The sequence below is a fragment of the Dacryopinax primogenitus genome (assembly GCF_000292625.1).
Source record: "Dacryopinax primogenitus strain DJM-731 SS1 chromosome Unknown DACRYscaffold_6, whole genome shotgun sequence".
NCBI lineage: Eukaryota > Fungi > Basidiomycota > Dacrymycetes > Dacrymycetales > Dacrymycetaceae > Dacryopinax > Dacryopinax primogenitus.
The window spans coordinates 105448-133354 of record NW_024467203.1 but is presented as its reverse complement, the minus strand read 5'-3'; the positions used below and the strand labels follow the sequence as shown (position 1 = coordinate 133354).

The following is a 27907-nucleotide window of genomic DNA, read 5'->3' as shown; positions in this document are numbered from 1 at the left end:
CCTGTGTTGCCCTAACAATAGCCGCCATATACTGATGCAATGACCATAATGGTAAGATGGTAATGTTGGTACTCATTTGTTTTTGCACTAGTTGTCCTGCACCAGAAGCATCATCACTTCATCACATGTCTATACATGTCAGCCAATCACAAAAAGGTTCTAGAATTGCATCCAAATACAACCTACAGGATGTATCACATATCTACTTGTCTTAGACAATACTCTTTCTATAACTGGACATGTCTATACCTGAAAGTCCTCTGACAACCAACATGTGTCAATTGCTGTTACATGGTGATCTTACTGCTATCAGCGTAACAGTGCAAGTCATTTCAGTCAATCTGGTCACTGTCCTGGCACTGAACAATGGTCATCCACATTATTCATAAGTTTTTTCAGCTTCTGACTGTACTGTCACTCATGTCACATAATAGACTGACTTTGAACAACAGTGACCATACTATTTGGGTGATTTGCAGTCTAGCCCTTGCACAGGACGTCCATGAAGGTTCACTTGAACAGAATGACCTGGTTACCATCTTGGATTTTGAATGGACAGTTTTCTGCAGTTATGGGTGCACATGTCATGTGGCATATTACTGGTTACTTACTGTTTGATTAGTATTGTAATACTCAAATACATTACTGGTCTGTCTTTGGCACTGACTGTCATTGGGAACCCCATTGCATTATCAAGTAAAGATGCAACCACCATACTTCTTCAGTCCCAGCTGCTGTCTTGATAGCACCTGCCTCTGGATCAGGTCCTGCCAGTATCACAATTACAGGCCCTGTTCTGTCACTACTGCCTGTACAACCACCTTCTGGCTTGTCCAGATCTAGTCTGATCAATATTGGCATTGGTGGGATAGCTGATCCATCTGGTTTGCATCACCATGAGGCTGCCAATCCTGTCCCACCCATATGCACTGGTTATGATCTGATCAAGGTTACTGACATCAAACTCAGACTTAAATTGTAAGTTATGATGTTTACTACTTGCTTCATCTCATTGTACACAGTTTCTGTCTTACAGCTCATATTATTGATCATGTAAATTTTGTTAATATAATCATTTCTGTCAGGTTTATTGCTTCACTGGCTGTTATGTATTGTGACCAGACAACAGGTACACCTATGGAACTCAGTTACAGTTACAACTTCCACCCAACGGCGAAGTCATTCAGGTAAATATATATTACCAGCACCATCTGTTTCTGACCCTTTCTTACTTCAGATCCCAGGTACATTGTTATTGCCCACAACTTCCATTGCGTACAACAGTTGGCTTGTCTCCAATGGTCCAGTCTCTCTCACAGTCTCTCAAATAATGTCGCACCCTTTTACTAGGGAACTGGCAAGAGTGACCATAATATTGAATCTTGTCAACCTGAACAGGTTGCATGTTGTGTATTGCATGTGCTTTAAGCCTGGTTGTGGTGGTACTATGGAGACACAAGTAGTTGGGTACAGATGCAAAGTTTGTAAGATGTCTGGTCCAGCACCTGGAACAGTCAAGTACATCTCCATTATCTTTGTTGTACTTTGACTGACTTGTCACAGATTTGCTTTACACAGTGAATTACAGGATGGTGACAACCTCCTGTCTGTAACTTTCTTTGATGTGTCAGCTCAGGCTTTGCTCAGTGTGACTGCATCACAAATGGTTGCTTGGAAGGTAAGTGTACAGACCTGTTCTTGACTTTTATGTATTCATCCTACATGCTGGCACAGTCTCAAGATAACAAAATGTACAGTCTAATGCTCACTAACATGGAAAAGTACCGCCATAAGTTTATGTGCAACATATCTATTGACCATGTATGTCTCCATACTACCATCATTAATCTTGCATCATATCTGACTTGAAATTCAGACTCAATCTCTTAATTGTATCATCCTGCTCATACAGCATGTGTAGTTAATCATATGTCTTCTGTCCTGTTCTATTATCTACCCGCAAGTCAATTTAATGCAATGTCAGTCTTTTCATCTGTATGTGGTAATGTAATGTGACACACAATTTACTGGGACATAAGGACAGTATATTACTAGGTCTGTACATACAGCATAATCCCTACAGGAATGAAAAGTCATAATGTTGTGTCCTTATGTGCAGCATAATGCAGATCAGTCATTGTTCAGTCTTTGCTGTCTGATTACCTGTGTTGACTGTCTCTTTCAATTGGTCTGCACGAGTTATGTTGTATCCCACCATAGATGTAGTCTATAAAATAAGTTAGTCTCTTCTTGCATCAGTACAAAATGTATGCATGCTACTTGTATGGGCAAGGATAGTGAATGTATACCAGTGCTTGGCATCCTTGATCAACTCATCAAACTTTAAGTCTTCATTCACCTAGAAGTTCTGTTATCTCCAACTACCTCTTTCTGATAATAAACAACCTCACCCTCAATGTCTCTGCCTTATGTACCGGAATGCCCAAGACACATTCAGCAACATGGTCAAACATAGTCACGTTAATTGTTTCAAGACCATCTGTAATTTGTACTTCAATGTGGTAGCTACATAAATAGCCAGTTATTGTTCTGACATGTTTTACAACACTCACCAGAATTGTGGGTTGTCAAATGTGCATTTGCATACACGACACTCCCAGAACTCCCTTTCCTTGTACATGATTTCCTTTTCATCATCATTCAAATGCATACCCTGACTGTCCATATGTTCCACTGGTACCTTGGTGACAAACAGATGAACCAGTCCATTACATCCTGTCCAGCTGCAAGCATTGTATGCAACTTGGTCCTTCCTGATCAATTGAAGATAAGCCCTGGTCATGAAAACAGATTTTTCTGGCCCAGATCCTAATTCTTGCAAAACAGCTTCTGATATGCTGGTAAGACCATCAGGCCTGGATGTCTCATATAATTTCAAACAAGACAATGCTCCAAATGCAGTGTCAGAAGGTTCAATGAATGTTTCGGCACATCCTCCTGCCTTGAACCTATTCTACATGTTAGTAAAGCTGTATTCATGTTATGATGTCTCATACCATTCTCAGAGTGTATTTGCAACCAGAATATCCAGATCATATACCAGTGACTCCTCTGAATGTACAGACTCGAACTGCTTGCAGTACAAGGATGTCACCAACTATGGTGTTAAAGGCAGACATGTTGTCATGCCACAATGCCACTCGACAAGCATAACCAGACGAGTCAATGATCTGGATTTCCCGAATAGTCACACCTTCATTGATGCAACAGGCTACTTCTGTTGCTGACACAAATTCACCTGGCAGGTTCACTGGTTTATGCTTGTTGAGGTGCCGAAGAATAACCTGTTCACTAATCAGGTTAACAACACCTATAGTGTCTATAAAATTGTACCATAAGCATACTGTCACAGACAAGCCATCATTCACTTACCGCATGTGCCCATACTGACAGCAGGTAAGTTCTTTAATAGGATGAAGTCATATGTCAAGAGCAGTACTGATCCATCATCAGCTACCTAATTCAATGTTACTACATCCAATATCTGCATATATGATACTTACTTCATGAAACCAGAACTTTGTAGTTAGTTTAATCTGGTATGGGGATCCAATAGAGTATTGAAGGGCAGGTGTAGTGATTTGTCCATCAGATATAGCATATACCTACATGAAAAGTTACTATATATGCTACCTGTAAACATACTGCATACCTTCCTGACCTGTAACTCATTTGCCTTTGCAATTGTGTCACTTGACCAAGCTACCACACTGATGTGGCCCTACATGTTCATTCATACATATCAGTCCACAACTGACTGATGCATCCCCAAAAGTCAGATTAGATACAAAACATCCCAGCTTTGACTGTAATTCTGTCCCCCCAGTATTTCACAATACTTGTATGCATATCTGAAATCTAATACATGTCTAGTTAGTTTACATGACCAAGCATATACCTTTACTTACACAGTCATGACTGGGCACAGGTCTGCAACCTGGTGATATCCATCCTCGTCACATCCAGGATAGCTGATGATGCAACTCTGGACACTGTTCCTGGCCATACAAATACTAGTCCAGGTACGAACTGGTCCACCTTCTGTAACTTGATTGTTCAAGTTCAAAGGCAAATTTGTGACTGCATATGGGACTTGATCAGGAAAATGTACAGAAACTTGAGAGACCAATGCATTGATAGTAATCGGATTGCGGAGCTTCTTTTTCCATGGGAATATCACATCCACAATGGATAAAATAGCAACACTATATATTGGTAAGTAAATGCATCTGTAAATCATTGTGATACTTACATGTATCCTCCTGAAATGTACCTTACTGTATTCTTGATTTTGACAATGTCCAACACATTCACCGCACCTCCTTCCACCTTTCCATTCTGATACATACACAACATGACCAGCATAGCATGACTTCCATCACTAATGGTCAGTCTATTGTCCAGTTAATCTTATGTCTGCGTCACATACATTACACTTCCTTGCACTGCCTAGGAGTCAGTTCTTCACCATTCATCAACACTCTCCTGATGTGTAGAACTTGTATGACTGCTTCACTAGGTACTTCCTCTGCAGTAAGAATGTCACAACAGAAATTTTCAGTTAGAGTCAATACCGGTTCAGACATGATGTAAGTAAGTTCAAGACCAGTAGAAACAGACACGACAAGTAACCTGGTGACTGTGACTTATATTTAAAGTACATGTCGTGCATTATCAGAATCAATTAAAGCCATGTGATGTCAGCCAACTGCTTCCGAGACGCGTCCCTGAAGTATGAGTCGACGCCTCCTGTTAACCCAGGAGAGACGCGCTACATTACTTATTATGTTCTGTCTACTCTATAACTGGTTAACAACATATCCATCTCGTCTCGGTCGACTCAGTATTTCTCTCAGGCACATAAGTCGGGTACGTCTCTTTCCTTTAAATGCCCTCTATAACGCACTTCGTATCTAAATACCAGACAGCATATACCTACCCAACATCGCCAGCGTGTCATGGCACGATATGCTGCCTGACTTGGACAGCAAAGGACGCAACACTGCAGAGACGAATTCGATACCTACTGCTCAAAATACTACCGGTCTTGTCCGTAAAACTGTCAACGTTCCCAATGATCCGACAATACCTGTCCAGCAACCGACTGTAACTGGCAACATTTCCGTCCCATCACTCGACACAGTCCCTCCGCCTGCCACAAGCTTGTCTATTCACAGTACGAAACGAAAAGTACCTGACAACCACGATACTTCTGAAGACCCTACCGGTAAGAAAAAAAGGACGGACGACGAAGACAAGGACGGACAATTTATACGTTATGCAACCGCGTCTGGTGCGTCGAATAAACCTCAAAAGAACAAGGTATTTACTTGCTATTGTTATGAAACATGACTGATGGTATCTTAAAGGAAAGAGCCAGATCCGGCAGTACTCGCCCGTCCGCTCCCGGCAATTCACCTGTTCAGCCCAGACGCTCCGGCGCGTGTGCACCGGCTTATCTCGGTTCTTCCACGAAGTTATCGTCTGCTGAGTATGCATGCAGGTCGTAACTGTATTCTATGACGCTAATCTTACAGTAGGATACAGCTCCTCGCAGAAACGCTCGCCTTCGATATGTGGTTACGAGACATGGACGGACATAAAGATTCCTCACTAGTATGTGTAGTCTACTACTACTACACCGGTTGTTACTGTACCAGTCGCTGTATGATAATCGCATAAACTCGTATACGACCAGTACCACTCATGATGTAATACGTATGACGAGACCAAGGTCCCGGTTTTGCGCAGAGCGCCCTTCTATCTAAGACCAGACGACTTGTACTAGGAGGATTCAACGGAGGCCATAAAGGACCGGAAGTATTCTGACTAATCTGATTGTTGCCCATGTCACACGCAAAGACCTCTTGGTGCATCAAGTCAGCGTACTGTTACAGCAAACCCTCTCACACGCTCTTGATTCCCTGGAGTCCTTCTCTAGCCGTTTGGTCTATCTTCCGCTAGTCCTGGAAGGCGAGCGAGAGCCCCCTCGTGAGCCACAGGAGGAGAAGGCGACATTGGAGGAAAGCGACATGTTCAGGGCGGTGGACCATAGGAAGGGGAACGGTGGCCAGTTCAACCTCTACTAGTCGTGGAAGGTTGCACAAAAGTAGTGATTCAAGTAGATCGCGTCCAACCTCTTCCGATGTCGACTGATGTAGAACAAGTCGAACGCGGCGCAAGGTCTCACTTGTTTGAGTCATGCACGGGACAATCGCATTCATGGCCTCTGCGTTTGAAGTGTTCGCTTCGAGAGTGAGATCCGCGACGCGGTTGGTGCACACGTCCATGTAGTCGTTTATCATCGTTAGGGAGTCCTGGTACAGTGGAATATCCAGCTGCACGTTGAGGAGCGATTGCTTCGAGCGCTCGAGATTACAGGTACACATGTCACTGAGGGCTCTTCCCCTTCCATACCAGGGATGAATCGGCTTGAAGTCTTCGTCTGCTAGATATTTGGGGTTCAAAAACACCAGGTCCGTCCATAGGTTCGACATATCTAACACGACTGCACGCCAACGGCGAGAGATGCAGGAGACAAGTTGTGGAAAAGTTCTGCCAATGAACGTCTGCCAGCAAAGAGTTTCTTCATCGCGGCCATGCTGGATGATGAGTCGAATGAGATCGTCCGATAGTCGATATACAGGCGCGAGAGCATCGTTTCTTTTCTGGTTGACCTGCTGCAGTCGACGATGAAGGGCTGATTCAAGCTCGTGAACCTTCGACACTGCAATGTTGTCCGATTGAGTGAAGGGAGAGGGACCAAGACGTTCCAGGATATCACAGAGGCTTGTACAAAGATCAAGAGCTTGAGATAGCAAAGCAGATCGTTCTGCGGGCTGCTGGTTTCCGGACATGACCTCAATCGCCTTGTTCTGCGCCAGCAACGTATGTATCTAACACCAGACGACTCAGAGTGTTCAATAGAAACCTCAGAAGGGTCGGAAGCATTCTGACCAATCAATTCCTTTCCTTGGAGTCACGTGCTTAAGCACCATAGTCTACACCTTTGTACAAATGTTGTTGTACATACTGCATGCAAACACCTCCTAGTAATATCACATCAATTCCTCCAGAAGCTCCTCCGCTGTGTACCCCCTGCTAACCCTATATGCCTTCAAAGCGGCATACTGCTCCAATAAGCCCTCCCACACCCTCCTGGTCCTCTCCTTCTCCATCTCACTCACGTCCATCTTCCGCCAATCCTGGGAGACGAGCGACAGCCCGTTAGACAGCATCAGCGCTGTGAAATGCTCCAGGGTGAGCAGGTGCGAGGGGGTACAGTGGCGCCAGAAGGGTACACAGGGGTGATCTTCCTCTCGCTTTTCGACTTTCCTCCGCTCTGGTGCCTTCACCGGGGAACAGGCGTGCGAGCTCGAGGGGGTGACAGGCTCGGAAGAGCTAGCCTCGGATGAAGTAGACGCAGGCTTCCGTGGGGGCGTGCCGATCGGATCTGGGTACACGGCAGGCCTGTCCCCTACGCTTGACCGGGAGGAGCGGGAAGAGCGCCGAGATGACAGACTGGACCAGGGGGAGGAGGGGACGATCGAGTCCATGTCGTCTTGTACGTCTTCCCATGCTGCGCGTGCAGCGGGGGAACGGAGGATTTCGTCTATCTCTGCGTCAAGTTCCGCGTGTAGGGAGGCACGGAGAGAGGTGGTGGTGGATTTCTGCGAGATTGTCTCTATGGGAATGTTAGGCAAGGTGAAGGTGCGGTGGAGGAGGGATGTACCGAGCTCCCGGTCGAGTGCGTCGAGGTCTAGCAAAGGGGGGGTGGGCAGCCAGCTGCTCGATTGGACGGGGGTAGGTCGGTGCATGCCGTTGTATGAAGAGGGCTGGTAGATGTCAGTGTTGTTCAGAGGTTGGAAGTGTGGGGCTTACGTAGGAAGGGGAGAGCAGGCCGGAAGTCGAGAGCTTGTACGGCTTTGCGGCGGGCATATTTCGTTTGCAGAAATCCAGATTGCTGGGAAATATAGGCGCTCGAGATGTATTCCCGTTGCAGATTCGTAAGAGGCGTTTTCTTCTCCGGGAAAGGCCAAACACCAGTTGCTGTCTCCCCTCTACCCTTAGCGTCCTTATATACCTCCCCTCACTGAGTCCAGAGACAGACAACAGACAACGTCCACGATGCAGTGCATGTATGGTATTGTAATGTGTTGGGAGGTGGCGCGAGACAGGTGCGGGAGTCTTGACCTAGCCTAGACGGGGTGAGTGCAGGACGACCATGTCGACGCGGGTCGGAGCTCGCATAGAGACGGCACTGAGCATATCCGGCACGCGGCCATTGGCATGCTCGCCGCCGACGTCCGCCACTCTGTAAGGCGACGGACAGCGTTTCGGGACAAGGAGGCTATATGCAAGGGAAAGAGACGTACATTGTCAACGCGTCGGATGATGGGTGTGAGGCGGACAGCGACGCGCCGCTCTGTTGTTACTGGGCGCTTCTTCTGCTTCCGACTCACTGGCCTATACATACACGTTGACTCTGTTTCGTATCTTTTCCGTACTCTTTCGCACTTGATCACACTTAATGCTTGCAATGATAATACCCTCTTTCAGAAGTGGTTTCTCACAACAACCACAAACATATACTATTGTCTACTGCATCTGAAGGGAAGCTCTACTGTATGTCTGACGCTGCGCATTGTCCTCGATCAAAGCTGTGCATCTCGTATACAATCCGTATATGTACCTCCCCGAGAAGTGCATTGCCTCCTCTCGTGATCCTTGCGGCAACTCTCAATTGAATGCACTCTAGTTAGGGATTGAAAACTCGTCTGAGTGTTTTATTGTAGGCGCTCGTACGATTTGCTTGCTGCGCACTAGGAAAAAGCCAAATATAGACCCTTGGCTATGGGGAGAACTTCTTAAATGCAGCATTCTCGATGCTGTCGACAACTTGCTCGTACGTTCAGCCTCATCTTTTTGGTCTGCCATCTCCGGCGGTCACTTTGCCCCAAACTAGACATCATCCTGGCCCCTGTCCGCTTCTCGCAGGATGCGGGCACGTCGAACGCTATCCCTGATCCTATGCTGCATCTTTTCGCTTTCGCCATCCCATGCTAGCCCAACCTCCTCCATATCCAACAGCACCAACAGCACCATCAACGCGCTCAGCGGCCCCGCCCTCGCAGTCGACACAGACCAGCTAGCTGTCTTCACCACGCGGAACCAGCAAGCTGGCTGGCCAGTCATCCTCGGCACTGTCCTACGAGGGGGACCCACGAATGCCACCATCAGCTGGTCGTTTCCCCAACTGGGGAGCGTACTGTGTACAGTCAGCGGAGTCGTTAACCAATCCTGCGCCGGACCAGTGTTAGACGTCATCTTCCCCTCCGCTGGCTCTTACGGCGTGAGTATCACCATCACCGATGCATCTACCAACGCGCTCTTCACCACCCAGACGTTCAGCGTCAACATCTCCACCGGTAATGCAGTACCGACAGGGACGAGGCGAGAAGTCAGAGACCTGACGACAGGCCAATGGAGCAGGTTTGTCCAAGCTGCTCATGTGCTCAAGACCTTTGGCGTGTGGGACCATATAGCGAGGTTGCACTCGGCCGCGATGCAGGACAAGAGTATGGAGCGCTCTGCTTCACACGGTAGGTAACCCCCCTCTCCTGATAGGCAGCGACTGATAGCGAACGCAGGTGGTCCCTCCTTCCTCCCTTGGCACAGAGCCTTCATTCGCGTCACCGAGTTGTGCCTCCAGACAGCAGGGAACGACATGAGCATCACGCTCCCCTACTGGGACTGGACGTTCGACCAGCCCTCCTTTGCCTCTTCCCCCATCCTCACAGACAGCTTCTTCGGCGGGAACGGCGACCCTTCCGTCAACGGCGCTGTCACGTCTGGCCACTTCTGCGACGCCTCCGTCTCCTCCTGTCCATCGTCCAGCAATTGGCCTGTCCCGGTCGAATTTGGCGGGCCAACACTCCGCCGCACGTTCGCAGCCGACTTGGGAGCAACTATCTCCACTCAGGCGCAGATGGACGCGCTCACCGCCGTGGAGTTGTACGACCAGTCTCCGTTTGACGCGAACAGCACGGCTGGGTTCCGGGCAGGCATGGAAGGGTGGATACTGGGCGTGTATGGGGAGATGCACAACGGGATCCACCGTTGGCTTGGCGGGCAGTTCTCCAATGTGCCCACATCGTTCTTCGACCCGGTGTTCGTCGCCCATCATGCGAATATCGACAGGCATTGGTATGCCTGGCAGCAGGCCAAGGGTTGCGTGGACTGGAATGATGGATGCTATGCGCCGATAGACGATGACCCGCTTGTGAATTCGTCCACTCCCGGCGCGGCGCAGCTCAACGGGACCTGGCGCATTCCGGGACACCAGTGGTCGGACCATATGTGGCCGTGGGGTATCGCACCGAAGGACGTAGCAACTGCCAGTATCTACTCAACTTGGTACACGTACGCAGATAGAGGAACGCTGAGCACTGATGCGCCCATGCCGATCGTCGCCGGTGAAGGTGCAATAGAGTTTGTCAGTGCGGCTCCGAATGGCTTTCTAGAGCATTTCGTTGTGTTACTTTATGTTGCCGTGGTTGTATCAATAGCTGTATCATTCTTGTAGATAAGCCAAGGACTCACTGTGCAAATCACATTTCCTCTTTCCCGTGAGGATGACGTCTTCTAACACATCGACCCCGCAAGGGACTTGCCGCCCGTGAAAATGTTCACCAAGCATCCGAAGGAAGAGGATTATGGGCGTCATTGATTCTGTCTTTGTTCTTTCATACTACATACAGCATGGCTCGTGACCAGGAGGTCTTCAATATCTGCGGGAGTATAGTATAGCATGGATATAGAGGTCCGGAATTGGGTGGGTATTAGAAGTCCGAGGAGAATGCGTCAAATCATCTTCTGTAAGCCTCGCTGATGGCGTGAGCAATATCCCGAGTTGATAATGGATAACCCCTGTCGATGTGACTCCCCGCTGCTTGGTGTATGGCCCAACCGGGATTCGTTATCTTCAAATTACGGTAGGTGCAGGTGAATGACCGGATTTGAGGGAATAAATGATGGATAACATGAGCAATTCCGTCGATGAAAGTTGAGGATGGTCTCGTCGTTGGAAGGTCGTGCAAGCATAACTCCTGCAACCGTGAGGGGGAGCTTGGCATTCGTAAAAGCGACGCAGCCCGGTCCTTGGATAAAGAGGGAAGTACTGCCAGGCGAAGGCTGTTGATGTCAGGCAGCCCCCATGCCACTGTAGCAAGGCCGCCGAATGTTACACGTTCAAAGTCGCTCGTAACCTGCGAGTGTCCGAGTTGAAGATCCCGCAGTCGGGGCCACGCCTTGACAATAAGTTGTACGTCTTCGTCTGTGGCAATGACCAGAGACGGTAGCATAACTCCAAAACATTCCATTGCGCGACACCTCAGCATACCATGAAAAGATGCGAAAGTCCAGCACGTATCGGAGCCGTCCTCAGACCATACGTGCAAACCGAACACTCGCAGGTTGCGGAATTTCGCTCCCACAAGCTCGCTGAATTTCGGCGCAGTTTGGGGGCATAACGCTCTACATCCAGCATGTAGTTGAAGGGATGCGAGGTGTGGCGCTTGCAGGCCATGCATGAACCAGGAGAGCTCGGTCGCATCACAGTTGATTGTCAAGTGATGCAGATTTGAGAAAGCAAGGGGGCCCGGCGTTAACACCGACTCTTTTCCATTTGGAAGGCAAACAAAAAGTCGTTCGAGCATAGGCAACTTCGATAGGTTGTGGACGAGTGTATCGGTCAGGATGAGGTTAGAGATGTCAAGCGTGGAGAGTCGGGGGAATTGCCGCGTAAGATACAGCAGACCATGTGCCTCGACCTCACTCACGGGGCGTCTGCTGGTGTTTGCGCATGTAATCGTGAGACTGTCCAACCTCGACAGGGAGCGAAGATGTCGGAAGTATACCGGTAAACCACTGCTCTCATATGAATCTTTCACGGAGAGATCGAGTTTCCGGTCTTCGAAATTGATGATCAGCGCGAACGAACGCAGCATCGGTAGCGCCAACGGGATCGAATTCGCAACGGTTCTCGGATCGTCGGCAATGATGCGCAATGACTGCAGCTGTGGGAAACAGGTCTGCAATGGCAGAGGACCGAGAATCGATCGCAGGTTATTGATACGGTGCGCGTCATCCTCTCCACCTTGGCCAATGGTGAGGGAACGTACGCGGGCGGTGTACATCGTGATACGGCCAACCGAGTGGGTTTTCGGATTGTGCGCTTTCTTGCTCGCATGGCTACGAGAGATAAGGGACCTTAACCCAGTTGGGGCCGCCGGAGACAGCTATGTATAACACATGAGATAAGCAAAACAATACCTGCTCAGATAGCTGTACTCACAGAGGGATCCGGCAACACGCCATAGAGTGGGCCCAATGAGTCTAGCTCGCCAAAAACAACGTCGAGGTATATTTGGAAGAGGCAATGGCACGTCATTCCAAGATTGCAGATGTCTCGAGGGGCACAGTAGGACATGACGTCACAGATGACATCTTCGACGATCCAGACACGGTGCGGGCGTTGTGGACGAGGCATATTTGGCGAGGGAGTATTGGAACTCAAGTGGGATGGTTTGTCGTAAGAGCAAAGGGGGGATATATAGCGCGGAAACGGCCCGAGTGTTGCGGTCCGGGAATTGCACTCATTGCTATCCACTGCAAAATCTCTGAATTTGTGGGGAACGCCGAATGTCATCTGATCCTGAGCCATGAGGCAATCGGGTAGGATCTTGGGAGACGAGGGATGACGTTTTGAGAAAGTGAGTCGACTTGATTCACCATATAGGGAAAGTAACATTCTATCTGATCTTATCACGCTGGCATCCCTGCGACCGTAACTGCGAACAACCGCGGCGGGTGTGGTTGAAAGTGTGTCCGAGTACCTAAAAAGTCGTTCAGCTCATGGTTTGACGGTGTGGGCAGCGGTCGTCTGGGCGCATGAAAGTTGCGCCTGATTCAGCCGCGGCCATAAGAAACACATGTTCACCGAACTTACCCCAGGATTCCTGGGTCAGCAGCGTGCTTCTGCGTGATATAGACCGATGTGTCAGGGTGCTGTCGGCCGCAACGGCCCAAGGTGCTCGAAATGAGGTTGGTGACCGATGTCGGTCGTCAGGTGCCTGGTCCGGGTTCCGGCAGAGCGACCGGTCCCTTCAACTGTACCTGATAGAGGACACGGACGCGCCGACTTGCGAAGAGTGCAGCAAGAAACAGGTAGAACCTACCTGATATTATCGCCCAACGGTGTCCCGAAGCGCCCACCGCCGTAAAGCATGCGTGGATATTGTTCTCGGGAACTGGTTAGCTATAGGTTTTCCACTGGAATAGGAGCAGGCAACGTGCACGGAGAGCGGGGCAACCGGGAGCAAATTGGGCGGCGGATTGTTATGTGCGCGGTGTCCACGGACTACTGGCGTTTAGATTGGCAGCACGTATCTGCCGCCTCGTAAGGGAATAATAAACCTTGAACAAGTAGTAAGCAAGACGTATAATAGCGTATAGCCAACCACAGCCTCCACCGTTACCTGGCTTTTCATTATATTCGAAATAGCCGTTTCGACCATCGAATCGTTTTCCGCGGGAGCTCGGAACTGCATTCGAGGGTGGATGTCCTTATCCGTTTCCTTTTCGATCGCCTTGGAAAGGTCCTTTGAACGGGATGGCCCTTCCTCCGGTGTCGTGTCCACCGATGTCATTCGAGAGCAAAGCATGGTGGCATTATGGCGCCCATGATGTGTAAGTCTATCCCAAATTTGGTTGGACCACCAGCAAAAGGTTGCACCACCACTACAGCGGAGTTGGAGAAAAGTCATGCCAAACCCTTACGAGCCTCCTTTTATTAGTCCGGAGGATCCGTCGACATTGAAAGTTGGTGCAAAAAAGGCTGAAACATGCATGTTGGAGGAAGAGCGCTCGCATAACGTCTAATGGTATTGCCGCAACCTGGACTGTCGAGTATCAAACAATAGACTTGTCGATAAATATGGAGACAGGCATCAAAAATATCGTCAATTCGCCGACATGACCGGGCGCAGCATTAGACATCGTACGGTGCCCAGGCTTAGAACAGCAGGTGAAGCAGAAAGGAGGAAAAGAACATTGAAGTGCTGGACCCGAACAAAGCTGCAAAATAATCCGGGCGGAGGCATTTACTCCGCTGTTCGCGTCTTGCCGTCGCGCGTCGAAGGATCCCTTCCATAGACCGTGCCAAAGCTCGACCTTATCCTTCATTTCCTTCTTGACCTCTTTCACACTCTTCTCATCTGTGTATATTCTCGGAAATACAAAATGTCCGGCGGAGAATCACGTACCGGTGAGTGATAAATTCGAAAGGGGCAACAATGTATAGTTGTGTCGCGCGTCGAAGTCGAATCTTTGTGTTGCATCCGGTCGCCCCTGAGATCGACGTCGCATACATGACTGTTACTGATTGATTACTGTGCACAGAACTTCTGCAATGGCTGAATGACGTCCTGCATGTGAACTATACCAAGGTTGAGCAATGTGGGACGGGTGCAGCATACTGTCAGATCATGGATTCCATCTACGGTTGAGTCACCTCCACTTTCACTGAAATCACCAGCTGAGGGTCTTGCAGGTGATGTTCCTATGTCGAAAGTCAAGATGAACGCAAGGCAGGAGTACGAATACCTCAATAACTTCAAGGTTCTGCAGAACGTGTTCAAAGCAAAGAAGATCGACAAGGTGAGTGATGAGGCGGCGCTTAGATGTACACTCATACTGTCGCCACTAGCCTATTCCGGTGGACAAGCTGGTCAAGTGCAAGATGCAGGACAACCTTGAGTTCCTTCAGTGGATTCGGAGATATTGGGAGCAAATGTACGGTGGGCAGCCGTATGATGCTATTGCGCGACGAAAGGGACAGCCTGGTGAACCCGCAGCGCCGGCGTCTTCTCGTCTCACGTCATCGTCGAGCGCCCGCCCTACAGCGAGAGCAACCAGCGCTGCACGTGGAACATCTCCTGAGATTGTGCTCCAGCTACAGACTCAAGTCAGGGAGCTGCAGACGAATATGGAGGGACTTGAGAAGGAACGGGACTTCTACTTCGGCAAAGTGTGCATTTTCACGCTACTCATATGGTCCCCGCGCTGACTCAATGTACTCGATAGCTCCGCGATATCGAGATCCTCGTACAACAGCAAGCGGATGCACTTGCGGCGGAAGGGAAAGACGATGACGTGCTAAAAGAGATCCAGAAGATTCTTTATTCGACCGAAGAAGGTTTCGAGGTGCCTGAGGGTGCTGAGGGTGAGGGCGAGGTCGTCGGCGATGAAGAAGAGACTTTCTAGTGAAAGTCTATCTATTCTATCCACATCATTTCATCTCGTCTTCCCATCATATCCCTTGTATCCTTCGATGACCCCATACCTGAAGTAACGTAAACATATAGTGTTGTGACACGTGTAATCCGCTACAATGCTATAGATCGGATCATGGTTTCCGGAATGTCCCATTGTGCCAAAAACCTAATGAGCCTGCTGCTTATTCTTCTTCCAACCCCAGCTCCTTCTGTATGCGTTGCATGCACACCATTCTCTCGCTCTCTGTGGGCGCATTTCCCGACATGGGAAACAATTCCTTCCGCGCATATCGGAACGTCTCCAAGTTTGGAAAGAGTCGACGGACAAACATGGATGTGTTGTCCACGTCGCAAATCAGGCAATCGTGAACATACAAATTACGCAGATTTGGGTTGCGAACCGTTGCATACTCTTCTGGCCAGTTCTTTATGTTCGGAATGAGGGCACCAAGAGATTGCAAGTTGATAGAGAGCTCGAGCACCTCCAGCTCATGGCAGTTGCCTACCAGTGCAAGCAGTCCTTCCGCACCCGCACAAGGCCTTCGGCTCGATATGGGGCTACCATACCCCGTTAATGACAGTTCTCGGATCTTGGGCCAGCTCTGTCCTATCTGGACGAGATCCGCATCTTGAGCGTCCAGGCGGATGGGAGGCGCGATCAGGAACTTGCGTAATTGATGACACGACAGCATTGGGCGAAAGGAATCCATATCCCATATTCGGAGACTCTCCTTTTCGATTTGGAGTTGACCCACGCGTGATATTGTGAGATCTTCCAGGCTCTGTGACCATGACGCCGCGATCCGCTCTGAAACGAGCCGATATGCTGGTCCGTTGAACCCAGCGGGAGAATCGAACGCTAGTGCTCCAAGTTCCCAATGAAAATCGAGTTGGATACGCCGCAATACTGGCGCATGTAAATGATCGAGTAGGACGCTTAAATCCGTGTTGCTTGAATACTCGATGATCAAACTCTCGAGGTGAGGCAGTGACACGGAATCCAGGGTGGGAACAATGAGCCCCAGTTGTATTCGGAGGGTAACCAAATTTCTTGTGCTGCTGAGGCGGCGAAAGAATTCGTCATCCGCTTTCATCCGCCAGGCGTCGAAGGCCTCCAAATCGGGAAATGTACGCAGGATTGTGGAAATGAAATGTAGCTCGTCTTTCGATATGGTGTCACTGCCGAATAGTGTCAAGGAATCCAGTCGCGGTAGTGTGCACAAATGAGGCAGGAAGATTCCATACCCCGATCCGCCAAGCACTTGATCGGTATTCGGAGGAGCTAGGAATATCTTGATCCACGAAAGATTGCGGCTAGCAAAGGGAAGAATGCATTGCAAGAATTCCGGGCGGTGGATGATGATAACCAAACTCTGCAGTCTGGGAAAGAGCGATTCTACCGACTCCTGCTGGATGACTTCTAGCAGGATTTCAATTTCTGGACTTTCAAAGGAATCGGAGGGGTCGGTCAAGATCAGATCCGTCACGAATTGGGAAAAAAATTTGAGTCGTCTAGAACGCGGGCTATTCGTTGGTTGCGGGATCGGCTTGTTACACCATAGCCAGCTCTTCCAATTGCAATGTGTTCTTGAAGATGAGGCAAAAATATCCGCGGTGGATTCGGCCAATGTGATCAAAGCTGTAAGAGGTGGGCTCGTCCAGATGAGCGGTATTCCGAGAGTGTACAGGCGGTGACAGGTTCGAGCAAGGCAAGCGGCGCTTCTCAGTTCGCAATGTTCGAATATCATGAGAACCAATTCATCGATGGACCAAATACTGTGCCATCGAGCCGAAGTAAGATCGCATACAGTCGTACCTCGCTTCATCGTGCAATCGGGCTGGCGCTGCCTGAGACGACGAACAATGAAAGATATGTAAGGGTCGTGTTCCTCCACACATGCCTTCGTCATCATTGGGCGTCTAGACATAGCCACTGACTGGCGCTGGATTTGCTAAACATGTCACATAATCCACCTTGCACGAACTTGGGTCCTATAGATGAAGTATGAAAATCAAGGTCGCAGCTCTAATCGCGCCTTTATCTCCATCATTGCCTCCATCCTCTGTTCGTCCGCTCCATCTAGCTCAGGATCGTTCGGCACAACCTTGCGGGTCGAGAACCTGAACCTCTTCAATTCTGGGAATAGTCGTGTCAGTAAGGTGGCGGTGAGTGCGGCGTCGCAAGGTGGGCAATCGTGTACGTCGAGCCGGAGAACACTCGTGTTTGGTACAACATTCGGGAGTGTAAGTTCGTCTGTTCCCGAAGGAATAAGCGTCATCGACAGTGCAACGTTCTCCAGCTTGGTGCATTTGCGAGCGAGATACAAGAGTCCATAAAAGGTGGCACTCGGTGGCTCGACGATACTTCCCTCGGGTATAGCGAGCGCCAAATGTTGCAATTCGGGCCACGCGTCAGCTATTGAGTACAAGTCCGCGTCTGATACGTCAACCTTTACTGGTGTCTGGATTGTACAGGTTCGCATGTCTTGACATCGGAGCAACGGAGAGAATGGTGTCCATTTCCACGGTGACGGCGGCTCAGTTGATGTTATGATGTCTGGAAACCCAGAGAGTGTGAACACCTGTAACCCAGGCCATGAGTTTGCGACCGTTTCGCACAAGGTTCGGTAAGTGCGAGTGTTCCCTTCCGCCACACTTCCTGTGATTCGGATGGCGTTTGACTTGATCTGCAGCGCCTTGAGAAGGGGAGCGGAGAGCGCTTCGAGCAGACATTGCAAGTCTTTCACGCGAGTATAGGTGACGCTCAGTTGATAGAGGATGGGTAGAATGCAAGGAGAGGGGAAGAAAGGGATATAAGTTAGTTGTATGTTGATCTTCTCCAACCCTCGCATAATAGATAGTGGACCGAAGAAAGATGCGTCGACCAGCATGAGTGGTGCAGAAAACTTCTTCATAGCAGGGAAATGTTTGGCAGTTTGTTCAAGAAACTGCGCTTCTGCCTCCGCACTGGTTGCTCTGCCGTACAACTGCAGATTATCGAGTCGAGGAAGACCAAGTAGATAAGGAAGAAAATCGGAGGATCGCGCGCCAGGCGCATCTTCGGTTAGGCCAATAACGATGAGCGTCAAATTGAGGTACTTGAGGGTCGGAACGGCGAACCTGAACGCTTGAGCCGCAAAGGCGGGGGTGCTTACTGTTACATGAATGTGCTCCAGAGAAGAAAATATGTCCTCCATAGAATACTCGGAAATGAATATGGTATTGACAATCGCGTAAAAGTCGTCGTCGTGTCCCTTCCCTGGTTCGACGATGTCTAATCTTCGCGCGTATGCACCATAGAATGCTAATCGTTCAAGGGTGGATTCATTTTCTCCAAGCCAATTTGCCTAGATTTGACCATTAAGCATATCAAGGGAGGCACGACGGGTACTAAGATCGTACCTGCGGCTTTCCGTTACTGCGCATGAGACTGCGGACTTTCGCGAATAGGGTCGTGGGGTAGGCGCTGGATTCCACCAGCAGATTTGCAAGTCCTTTAAAACTAGGTCTCTGCCATACGAAAGGGATAGCGAGCAGGAACAGGTGTTTGCGTAAACGCGCGACGTGGGCCTGATCCGCTCGTTCGAGATAGTCCAGGACCTGTACCACCAGATCATCAAACGACCAGAAGCGATGCATTCCTTTCTCCATTCGATTGGTGAGGCACAATAGCGAGCCGTTAGAGAGATACAGTATCACATGAAGAAATGGTCGTTGTTCGCTGCCAGTTCAATAGTCGTCTACAACAGTCGCTGACAGGGAACAGGGACGCCCGTCGTAGTATTCCCACAACCCTTACGCCCAGTTACTCACGTGGTCTGCATGGCAGCACTGCCACTTGGCCAAATCGGGAAAGACCACAAATCTTCTGTGTCCAATGAGGTGGAAAACTGAGCTGGCCTATGTGCAGTGAAATGGTCTATCGTGCGCACTTTCGGAGGAGTGGAGTCGTAAGGGCATCAGTGGCTGTGCAATGACGTCAACCGCATGTCATAGTTTTGTTTCCTTGCAATCCACCAACATGTGTCGATGTTTCGTTCCAGTCTTGTTCTTGGGAAGAAGAACCACTCGGTACCGATGGACTCCTATGGGTGGTGCTGCGGACATATGTGCAGAGTGACGCCTACTACGTCGTTGCTCACGTGGAGTTGAAGCAGCCGTAGCTCCGGTTAGCCTCCTCGATCTTGTTAACTTTGTGACACACCCTCTTGGAGCACGATCGTCCCCGTCCACACCAAGAGCTCACGGAAGAATCTGGGATGACGCTATGACGTAGTGGTGTCCCGAGGATCTGCTCGTGATGTTACCAACCTTCCCCCGGACCCCTTGGCTCTTTGAGAGCTTCCAGCCGTATATAAGGCCCCTTGATCTCTCAGGTCTTTCGTTCCCCCAGAAGTTCAACCACCACCTACCAAACCAACCAAACCCAAACTATTTTCATCATGTCGAACTACAACGAGCCTACCAAGCAGTGTATGTCCTTGGCACTTCTTCCCTGTCGCGTTCATTGACAATGCCCCACAGCCGGCCAGTACCACTCCCTCAAGGGTACCGCCGTCGAGGCGATCGGTAACATGACCGGTGCTACCTCGTGGCAGGAATCCGGAAAGAAGGAACACCAGCAGGGTGAGGCCGAGTACAACGCTGCCCAGGCCAAGGTCTGGGTCGAAGGCGGGATGGATCGCCTTGAGGGCAAGAAGGACTCTGTTCTCGGTGCCATCACCGGCGACAAGCAACAGCAAGCCTCTGGTGAGTGACGACCTGAATATATGCGCCTAACCCAGTCGCTAATTGATTTGTTTTAGGCAACGTGCAAGAGGATAAGGGCGAGGTTAAGCAGAACATGAACTCATAAAGTGATTGCATGCTGTAGACCGATGTCGTCCATTGGCTCGCTGTACTTGTAGCCTAGCTTAGGCGATACCTCAACGAATTCAATAATATTGCCACAGTCTACGTCGTGTATGCGGCTTGAGGTGTATGAGATGAACGCGACTGTATGCGGTCATGTGATGAACTATTTGTCACGAAACTGACTTTGCCTTCTTTGGCAATTATCCCCTTGCGGCGAGGCACGAGCATATGCAGATCTACTTGATGCTGACGGTCCAACATATAGACTAAACTATCATACAGACCTCTGATATCCATTCATGGTAAGGGAGAAGAGCCTTTTGCATCAACACGTCGCGACTTCTTCCTGTCACATCCCGGGCGTATCGCATGGCTCGAATCTGCTTCCTGTGCAGCCTATGACTTCCTCGCTTCACCAAAGCTATCCGTTCTCCTTCGATACCTCAGTATCTGATGCTTCTACCCCTCTTGGAGATCTGACATATCTGCTCGTGCTGGCGTCTACGACAGTATGCTTAGGGGGAGAAGCTGGATTGCCTTGATTCCAGTGCACGCGTTCCTATCATCCGTCGTTCTCGGGTGGATGATAAACCAACTTCGTCTCCTCTAACTTGACAGCACAATCACCAGTATTACCAATATACGATTCCTCTTCTCCACTTCTGAGGGCGACACACATGGCGATATCAGCAAAGGCACCCACTGTATTGGTTCCAATTTCGGACACGCCCGGAAATATCAAATCCGCGTCTCCCTCGATGTTATGTCTGCATGCGTCAAAAGCGATACGCCGCATGAACTCTACCGCTGTGCTGAACAGTGGATATTTAATGATGGACCAGCACTGAGAGATTGCGCTCTCGTTGCTCCTGTCTTGACAAGCATGCAGCTTCGTGTCCTTAGCCTCCTGCTGCCTGCCTCCGGTGCGCTTGCTTCCCAGATCCCGCGCATCGACGACATCATCGGCGGCGTTCGCACCATCGCGCCTCTACGAAACACCGTCGCCATTCCCAAGAACCAGTACTTTCAAGCTGGCGTTGCTCCCCTCAGGTACATCGAGAACTCCGGGATCTGCGAAACCACGCCTGCGGTAAACCAGGCGGTTGGATACGCAGATATCGCGTACAACCAGACCTTGTTCTTCTGGTTCTTCGAGGCACGGAATGACCCCTATAATGCCCCGCTGTCGATATGGCTTAACGGTGGAGTACGTATCTACGGTTTCGCGTTCTCAACACCCGCTAATTCGAGGTCTGTTCTGTAGCCGGGTAGCTCCAGCATGCTGGGCCTATTCCAAGAGCTCGGCCCCTGCCGAGTCACGCTTGATGGGTCCAACTATACGCTCAATCCCTACGGCTGGAATGAATACAGCAACATGATATTCATTGACCAGCCTACTACTGTGGGATTCTCATACGGTACCGCCAATGTCGGGACGGCGATGGAAGCTGCCGAGGGAGTCTGGACGCTCCTACAGATGTTCCTGAGCGATCCAAAGTTCGCGCACCTGCAGAAGAATCAGTTTGCGGTCTGGACGGAGAGCTATGGTGGCCATTATGGGCCTGCGGTCTCCTAGTGCCCTCTATTCACCTTTGTATCGCTGTTGTGCTCATGTGATCTGCAGCCATATCTTGCAGCAAAACGCGTTGATCGAGGCAGGCATGCTCCACGGTATCAAGCTTAACTTCCAGACTCTTGGGATCGGAAACGGGCTCACCAACCCACTCGTACAGTACCCTCAGTACCTGGCTTACGCTCTTAACAACTCGTACACCGTTCCGCTCGTCAACACTACAGTATCGACGAATGCCTCTATCCACCTGTATGAATCTGGTGGGTGCCTAGACCAGATCTCGGCCTGCTACGACTCGACGTTGCTCAATGGATCTCCCAACGACACGGCTTGCTCTGCTGCCCAATCGTATTGCAATCAGTATGTGCTTAGCCCGCTTGTCGGCAAGTACAACGACTACGATGTTCGGGTCGTCAACCCAGACCCGTATCCGCCTGATTTGACCAACCTGCTTAATAGCCCTTGGCTGACAAGCAAAATTGGCATCCCGAGTTTTGTCAATTGGACTGAGACGAGCTATGCCGTATATGAGAACTTCGCTGCGACTGGTGACTGGAGTAGGCCCTTTGAGCAAATACTGCTGTATCTTCTGACCTCTGCGTAGTGACCAACTCTGCTCCCTATCTCGAGGCTGTAATCAACTCTGGTATCCGGACGACACTGTATGACGGCGATACAGATTACATCTGTAATTACAAGGGTTTCGAAGCGGTCACGGCCAACCTCAATACCAAGTTCAGCTCCATCTACGCGGCAAAGAACTTTACGCCCTGGACGGTGGAGGGGTATCCTGCAGGGATGATCAAGAATGCAGGCACGTTTTCGTTCGTTCAGGTCGCGGGTGCGGGGCACGAGGTGCCTGCGTATGGGAATGGCCCGCTGCAAGCGGGCCAGGCCGCGCTTGTGTTCTTTACCCAGACGATGAAGGGGTTACCGATTACGAGCACCTGAATCCCGTCGCGTTCCTTGGCCGTACCACTTCTCTCAGCGTCGCGTAGCTGTACATGACCTAGCGGACGGAAGGTTGGAATATCAGATGTATGAAATGATATATAACAATGATTGATGAATGTCCCTGGAATGTTGGGAGCCCTGAAGACGTCAGGTGCTTGGCGACGTCCCTTTGGTCGCGGTAATTTGCTCTTGACCACCATACGGAAGCTTGCTCTTGCTCTAACTCCTGGAGTTCTCCTAATGAGCGCCCCATCCGAAAATCTTATAATGTCCACAGTACTCAGCTATCAAGCTTTGTTCTCTCAACCCGCAGCACCGTGTTTCCATCACCCAAACGGAGGATGGCCAGCACACGGTGCAGATGGCTCTGGGTCCTTGCCCTCCTTCTGCATACAACATACGCAAGACACCTCCCCGTCATAGACGGTGTGATTGCTGGTGTTGCCGGCCTCGTCCCACGCTCTCCAACAGTATGGACGCCTCTCCCCGTCGTATCGCTCCTTGCCTCTCTCAAGCTGGGCATAGTCATCCGATCTCCTCCAACCGACCCGGGCACGTTCGGTACCGTCGGTACACTACGATATGTGGAGAATTCAGGAGTGTGCGAGACGACACCTGGTGTGTACCAGGCGAGTGGATACGCCGATATTGCACAGAATCAAAGCATCTTCTTCTGGTACTTCGCGAGTCGGAAGGGAGAGGAGGGAGCGCCGTTGACCGTGTGGATGAATGGTGGGGTGTGTGCTATGTTCCTTCAGCATGCTGATGGTTCTGACTTATTATTATGTAGCCCGGTAGCTCGAGCATGCTTGGTCTCTTCCAGGAGCTCGGTCCTTGTCGAGTTACGGACGACGCCCTGAACTACGCCTACAATCCCTATTCGTGGTCCAACGCAAGCAACATGCTCTTCATCGATCAGCCCGTGGGCGTCGGATTCTCCTATGGCACTGCAAAGGTCAACAACTCCCAGGCGGCAGCGGAGGATCTATGGACATTTATACAAGTGTTTTTGAGCGATGCAAGATTTTCGAGGTTGGCGAATAGCAGTTTGGGCATTTGGACAGAGAGTTACGGAGGACATTATGGTCCCACATTCGCCAAGTGAGCGAATCTCCTTTGCTATACATGCAATCAGCTCATCAGGATATGCAGTTATATCCTCCAGCAAAATACTGCTATTGATACTGGTCTCGTGCATGGGATCAAGCTAAATCTCAGCACACTTGGAATTGGAAACGGTTTAACCGTGCGTCCCATGACTATTTCCCCAGCGTATGTCCTAACTAGTGCTCTAGAACGCGCTCGTTCAATACCCCCATTACGTGACGTACGCTATGTCCAACCCGTACAACGTTATGCTTGCCAACGACACCGTCCTGACCAATGCCAACACGAGCCTTTACACTCCAGGCGGATGCTTAGACATGATCGAAGACTGCTATGCGTCTCAGACCAGGAACGGCATGGCAAATGCGAGTGTATGCGCGGAAGCACAGCAGTTCTGCAACAAGTTCGTCTTAACACCAATAGTGGGGAACTATGACGAATACGATGTGAGTTAGCTCCGTACATTCTCCTCATCGAATCTGAAGGTGTCTGAATAGGTTCGGCTCCAACAACCTGCATTATACCCCCCCGACATTCTGCACTTATTGCGAGATCCAGCACTTCTATCCGCAATTGGCGTCCCTTCTTACGTCAATTGGACACAGTCCAGTAAACAGGTTTACAACAACTTCGCCCGAGCCGGTGACTGGAGTAAGTTTTTTTTATGTACGTCGGCGTGCTGTACTAATTGTATGCTAGTGACCAATACTGCTCCATATCTGGAGAACGTGATCAACGCTGGCATCCGCGTGACATTGTACGACGGTGACGCAGACTACATTTGCAACTATCAGGGCTTCCAAGCGGTTGCTGATGCCCTAAATACCCGCTACACCTCCGCTTGGACTGCAGAGGAGTTCAATAGCTGGAAAGTCGGCGGCCAGGCCGCTGGTGTCTATAAGAATGCTGGGCCTTTGTCTTTCGTCGGCGTCGCGGGCGCGGGACACGAGGTACCAGCATATGGGACTGCTACTTTTGCGAAAGGACAAGCAGCACTGGCACTCTTTGAACAGACTCTGCAGGGACTTCCGATTACAAGCACATGAAGGACAACTCGATCGGATATCATTAGGATACAGGTGGAAAAATGCGCATTGATACAAGAGTGCATGTATAGTACGATGTATAAGAATAGTCCAAAGATTCCACGGCTCAAGAAGATTATCGTTGACTTCGCACCGCGCGTTCCCACATATCCAGCCTCTCCTTGAGCGCTTGCACGTTCTCCTCTGCGTAAACAGAATCGCCGGCTCTACCCGCCATTCGTCCCCTATCTCTTCGACCTTTCCATATCAAGGAATCTGCTGAGCGAAGGAAATCCATCGCACGTACCACATCATCTAACGACTGCGGGTCGTAAGGGTTTGGCGAGGGTGATGTTTGCGACACAGCACCGGATAACACAGATATTGGAATGGATAGCGTTCGCGCAGCATGCTCAAGAGCTTCCTGAGAGCGCACATCATGTCTATTTGGGGATTCCTCTGGCGCAGGTCGCAGATGCTCTCCGTTCATCTTGTGATACGACACAGTTCGAGTCTGTGGTTGGGTTTCTCTTCGTCTTCTCGGCGAGGAGGTCGGAACTTCAGGTAGGGGTGAGCGCCACGCACGCGGCTCAGAACTCGCCACAGAAGCACCTGGGCGAAAGGCCATGTGGATTTCTGGCATTGCAGGGGGCTCCAAACCGAGGGAACGCATCATCTCGCCCAGTTCCTCGCATTGTCGCTCTAGCTCGTCTGCTTCTCGGCGCGCTTGAGCTAGTTCCCTTTCGAGTGCTTCTCGTTCGCGTTCGTTTCGCGCCTCAGAAAACTGGACTGATATTAGCAAATGCAGCGCAGGGAAGGTGAGGAATGTACTTTTAGTTCGTCGTACAAAGATATTGAAGAGTACGAAGACGAAGGTGCAGCTGCTAATGACATCGACAGCTTGCCATTTTGTGGAGGCGACGACTGTCTAGAGACAAGGAGCACTTCGGGATGTCCGTGTTGTGGTGGGAATTGACCCATTGACCCGTCCAAGTATCCTGGAGGTTGATCAAATCCAGATCTGGACGAGGATGCGGCAGCTTGTTGAGGTGATTTGACCTGTTGTGGTCTGTTTTCGGCATGCGAGACTTGGTAACTTTCGGGAGAAAAGCCATGTGAAGGAGTAAAGGGAGAAGAATTCGCAGCGCTTGTAGTATTCTTCAAGTATGTGGCAGGGATCTCACCTAGCAATGAAAGCATAAATCGCATGTTACTGAAGGCAGGAGGCCTTCACTTACTGGAAGCTTCCACGTCCGAATATCTCGATCCAGAGCTAGGCAACGCAACCTGCGCAGATGAGCTCAAAGCTCTTCTCGGTTCTCTTGATCTGTCGTCTAACTGGATCTGCGACGCTTGGAGTTCATGTCCAGTATCCGTGGATCTTCCTCGCTGCACAGCGCTCATGAATGATTCGTGTGACATGGCTCGTACCGGTGGCTTGTGGGGTGCAGAGCCCGGCACTGTGATCATCATCGGGTAGCGAGCCATTAGCCGACTGAGCTCACCAGAGCTCTACTCTTCATAAATGACATACACGACAGAAGCAGAGAACTTACGCACCTCAGTTACTGGAACAGTGATGTTATTTGGGGTCGGCTGCTCTGCAGATTGGCTGGATGTTGATGCCACACAAACAGGCTCCAAACTTGGTGATCGTAACGCATTGAACAAGCTATCACCGGTCGGTACTGTTGACGATGGAATAGGTGCTTCTTGTGTTTGCTTTACTTCGCAGCTGCACTGAATGACTATTCCATGACTGGGTCGTAAAGTACCGCGTACCTGTGGGACATTCACCTCAGCTTCTTGCCCTCTCTCGTCTCCAGCGATAGACCTTGCACCCGCGCTGGATGCATCATCCTCTATTGCTTGTCGCAGCAGTTCCAAATCCAGGCCTCTAAGGTCTTGAAAGTCTTTTACGTTTGACGGAAGGACACCGATCAGGGTTTGTGGCTTTGTGTTGACTTCTTCCAAGGGCACTGCTACCGGGCTCAGAGGATTCGACAGTGGAAGCGGTATTGAACCTGGCGAAGGTCGATAGTCCATATTTCAAAACTCAGTTCAAGAATTGGTTCGAGATTTTCGCTTTCCTAGGGCATTGTGTTGATGCAGCTGCAGAATCTAACGCAGTTACGCCCGACATTCACTGTCTGCGGACGAGGGTCTGATAATAGCTACCAGTCGCGGCATATTTTGTCCTTCCGGTCCCTTAGGGACCGGAGTCTAATAAAGGTCCGTTTCCCCTCCACCGAAAACTGGTCCTATCGGACCCTGAATAGCCATCACCTTGACCCCAACCTGCTTGACCCTGACCCCCTCCCCTCCCTCCTCACCACTCCCACCTTTTGCTCGCACTCCAAGGCACCCCTCCTGCTCGCTGACCTCTCTAGAGGATGCTTGCAGTGAAGACACGAGCCGAGCAGGGATGGGAAGGGGGAGAAGAAGGGATTGGGATCATGCTGGGCATGATGCAGGAGATCGTGGAGGTGAGGGAGTGGGTGGAGAGGGATGAGTGGGAATCGGTTGAGTGGGTGTGGGGGGAGTGGGAGAAGCAGGAGTTGGTCGAGAGGGCAAGGGCAGCACTTTCCAGGTTAGCAAACCCCCCTGCTTTCCATTTGTTAGTCAGCTGACAATCTCAACAGGTAGCTATGCACCAAATCATATCTACCCACACTGGGTGACCTCCGACCTCTCTGTCAGGGCACTTAGGATCATCCACAGGTACCTATACTGTAGATAGGTCTTAGTCATCAGGTCTACTCCACTTCCTTGTTGCCTGCTTAGACTCTTGGCACTCTTAGGTGAGCAGACTTAGTCAGCCTGTGTTGCCCTAACAAGTAGCCCTAAAGCATTGCATGCTGCCTTGAATGTTGGGTACAGAACTGTGAGGGCAACATGATCCAACAATTGTTGATGATCAAATAACTGAACAGGTGATGAGCAAAGCAGAGAGTAGTGAGTTGTATGTCAATCAATACCTCAACATTTGTTCACAAATGGAGTGATTGACAGCAGTGTTATAGAGTAAGTGGGGATCG

At 50.1% G+C, this 27907-nt stretch overlaps 13 protein-coding genes across 13 annotated transcripts; 7 read left to right on the top strand and 6 right to left on the bottom strand.

The window, feature by feature from the left end:
* Nucleotides 1-4808: 4808 nt before the first annotated feature.
* On the top strand, nt 4809-5703 carry DACRYDRAFT_115266 (uncharacterized protein; the record flags this gene model as incomplete). Its single annotated transcript, XM_040769969.1, has 4 exons — nt 4809-4890; nt 4950-5343; nt 5391-5512; nt 5562-5703. The coding sequence occupies exons 2-4, from the start codon at nt 4990-4992 to the stop codon at nt 5701-5703; spliced, it is 618 nt and encodes a 205-aa protein (XP_040629868.1). The 5' UTR covers nt 4809-4890; nt 4950-4989.
* A 278-nt stretch (nt 5704-5981) lies between these two features.
* On the bottom strand, nt 5982-6878 carry DACRYDRAFT_106150 (uncharacterized protein; the record flags this gene model as incomplete). Its single annotated transcript, XM_040768211.1, has 1 exon — nt 5982-6878. One exon carries the CDS (start codon nt 6876-6878, stop codon nt 5982-5984), a length of 897 nt encoding a protein of 298 aa, XP_040629867.1.
* Nucleotides 6879-7079: 201 nt separating this feature from the next.
* On the bottom strand, nt 7080-7959 carry DACRYDRAFT_106149 (uncharacterized protein; the record flags this gene model as incomplete). Its single annotated transcript, XM_040768210.1, has 3 exons — nt 7080-7705; nt 7754-7856; nt 7903-7959. The coding sequence occupies 3 exons, from the start codon at nt 7957-7959 to the stop codon at nt 7080-7082; spliced, it is 786 nt and encodes a 261-aa protein (XP_040629866.1).
* A 1060-nt stretch (nt 7960-9019) lies between these two features.
* On the top strand, nt 9020-10606 carry DACRYDRAFT_106148 (Di-copper centre-containing protein; the record flags this gene model as incomplete). The annotated part of the gene is made up of 2 exons (XM_040768209.1): nt 9020-9623; nt 9672-10606. 2 exons carry the CDS (start codon nt 9020-9022, stop codon nt 10604-10606), a joined length of 1539 nt encoding a protein of 512 aa, XP_040629865.1.
* Nucleotides 10607-11010: 404 nt separating this feature from the next.
* Nucleotides 11011-12571, bottom strand: DACRYDRAFT_106147 (uncharacterized protein; the record flags this gene model as incomplete). The annotated part of the gene is made up of 3 exons (XM_040768208.1): nt 11011-11214; nt 11268-12320; nt 12377-12571. The coding sequence occupies 3 exons, from the start codon at nt 12569-12571 to the stop codon at nt 11011-11013; spliced, it is 1452 nt and encodes a 483-aa protein (XP_040629864.1).
* Nucleotides 12572-12794: 223 nt separating this feature from the next.
* DACRYDRAFT_21344 (uncharacterized protein) lies at nt 12795-13540 on the top strand. The gene is made up of 2 exons (XM_040772349.1): nt 12795-12917; nt 13031-13540. The coding sequence occupies exon 2, from the start codon at nt 13137-13139 to the stop codon at nt 13302-13304; it is 168 nt and encodes a 55-aa protein (XP_040629863.1). The 5' UTR covers nt 12795-12917; nt 13031-13136; the 3' UTR covers nt 13305-13540.
* Nucleotides 13541-14247: 707 nt separating this feature from the next.
* Nucleotides 14248-15486, top strand: DACRYDRAFT_21343 (uncharacterized protein). The gene is made up of 5 exons (XM_040772348.1): nt 14248-14347; nt 14482-14583; nt 14633-14739; nt 14789-15109; nt 15166-15486. The coding sequence occupies exons 1-5, from the start codon at nt 14323-14325 to the stop codon at nt 15343-15345; spliced, it is 735 nt and encodes a 244-aa protein (XP_040629862.1). The 5' UTR covers nt 14248-14322; the 3' UTR covers nt 15346-15486.
* Nucleotides 15487-15538: 52 nt separating this feature from the next.
* Nucleotides 15539-17182, bottom strand: DACRYDRAFT_106145 (uncharacterized protein; the record flags this gene model as incomplete). The annotated part of the gene is made up of 1 exon (XM_040768207.1): nt 15539-17182. The coding sequence occupies one exon, from the start codon at nt 17180-17182 to the stop codon at nt 15539-15541; it is 1644 nt and encodes a 547-aa protein (XP_040629861.1).
* Nucleotides 17183-17368: 186 nt separating this feature from the next.
* On the bottom strand, nt 17369-18995 carry DACRYDRAFT_106144 (uncharacterized protein; the record flags this gene model as incomplete). Its single annotated transcript, XM_040768206.1, has 2 exons — nt 17369-18703; nt 18759-18995. The coding sequence occupies 2 exons, from the start codon at nt 18993-18995 to the stop codon at nt 17369-17371; spliced, it is 1572 nt and encodes a 523-aa protein (XP_040629860.1).
* A 686-nt stretch (nt 18996-19681) lies between these two features.
* DACRYDRAFT_21342 (uncharacterized protein) lies at nt 19682-20294 on the top strand. Its single transcript, XM_040772347.1, has 3 exons — nt 19682-19829; nt 19881-20105; nt 20162-20294. The coding sequence occupies exons 1-3, from the start codon at nt 19799-19801 to the stop codon at nt 20209-20211; spliced, it is 306 nt and encodes a 101-aa protein (XP_040629859.1). The 5' UTR covers nt 19682-19798; the 3' UTR covers nt 20212-20294.
* A 799-nt stretch (nt 20295-21093) lies between these two features.
* On the top strand, nt 21094-22734 carry DACRYDRAFT_115262 (alpha/beta-hydrolase; the record flags this gene model as incomplete). The annotated part of the gene is made up of 4 exons (XM_040769968.1): nt 21094-21417; nt 21475-21785; nt 21835-22340; nt 22388-22734. The coding sequence occupies 4 exons, from the start codon at nt 21094-21096 to the stop codon at nt 22732-22734; spliced, it is 1488 nt and encodes a 495-aa protein (XP_040629858.1).
* A 344-nt stretch (nt 22735-23078) lies between these two features.
* On the top strand, nt 23079-24890 carry DACRYDRAFT_106141 (serine carboxypeptidase; the record flags this gene model as incomplete). The annotated part of the gene is made up of 6 exons (XM_040768205.1): nt 23079-23474; nt 23528-23838; nt 23890-23983; nt 24033-24290; nt 24342-24495; nt 24544-24890. 6 exons carry the CDS (start codon nt 23079-23081, stop codon nt 24888-24890), a joined length of 1560 nt encoding a protein of 519 aa, XP_040629857.1.
* A 115-nt stretch (nt 24891-25005) lies between these two features.
* DACRYDRAFT_106140 (uncharacterized protein) lies at nt 25006-26915 on the bottom strand (the record flags this gene model as incomplete). The annotated part of the gene is made up of 5 exons (XM_040768204.1): nt 25006-25653; nt 25701-26053; nt 26108-26381; nt 26430-26591; nt 26652-26915. The coding sequence occupies 5 exons, from the start codon at nt 26913-26915 to the stop codon at nt 25006-25008; spliced, it is 1701 nt and encodes a 566-aa protein (XP_040629856.1).
* Between the last annotated feature and the right edge of the window lie 992 nt (nt 26916-27907).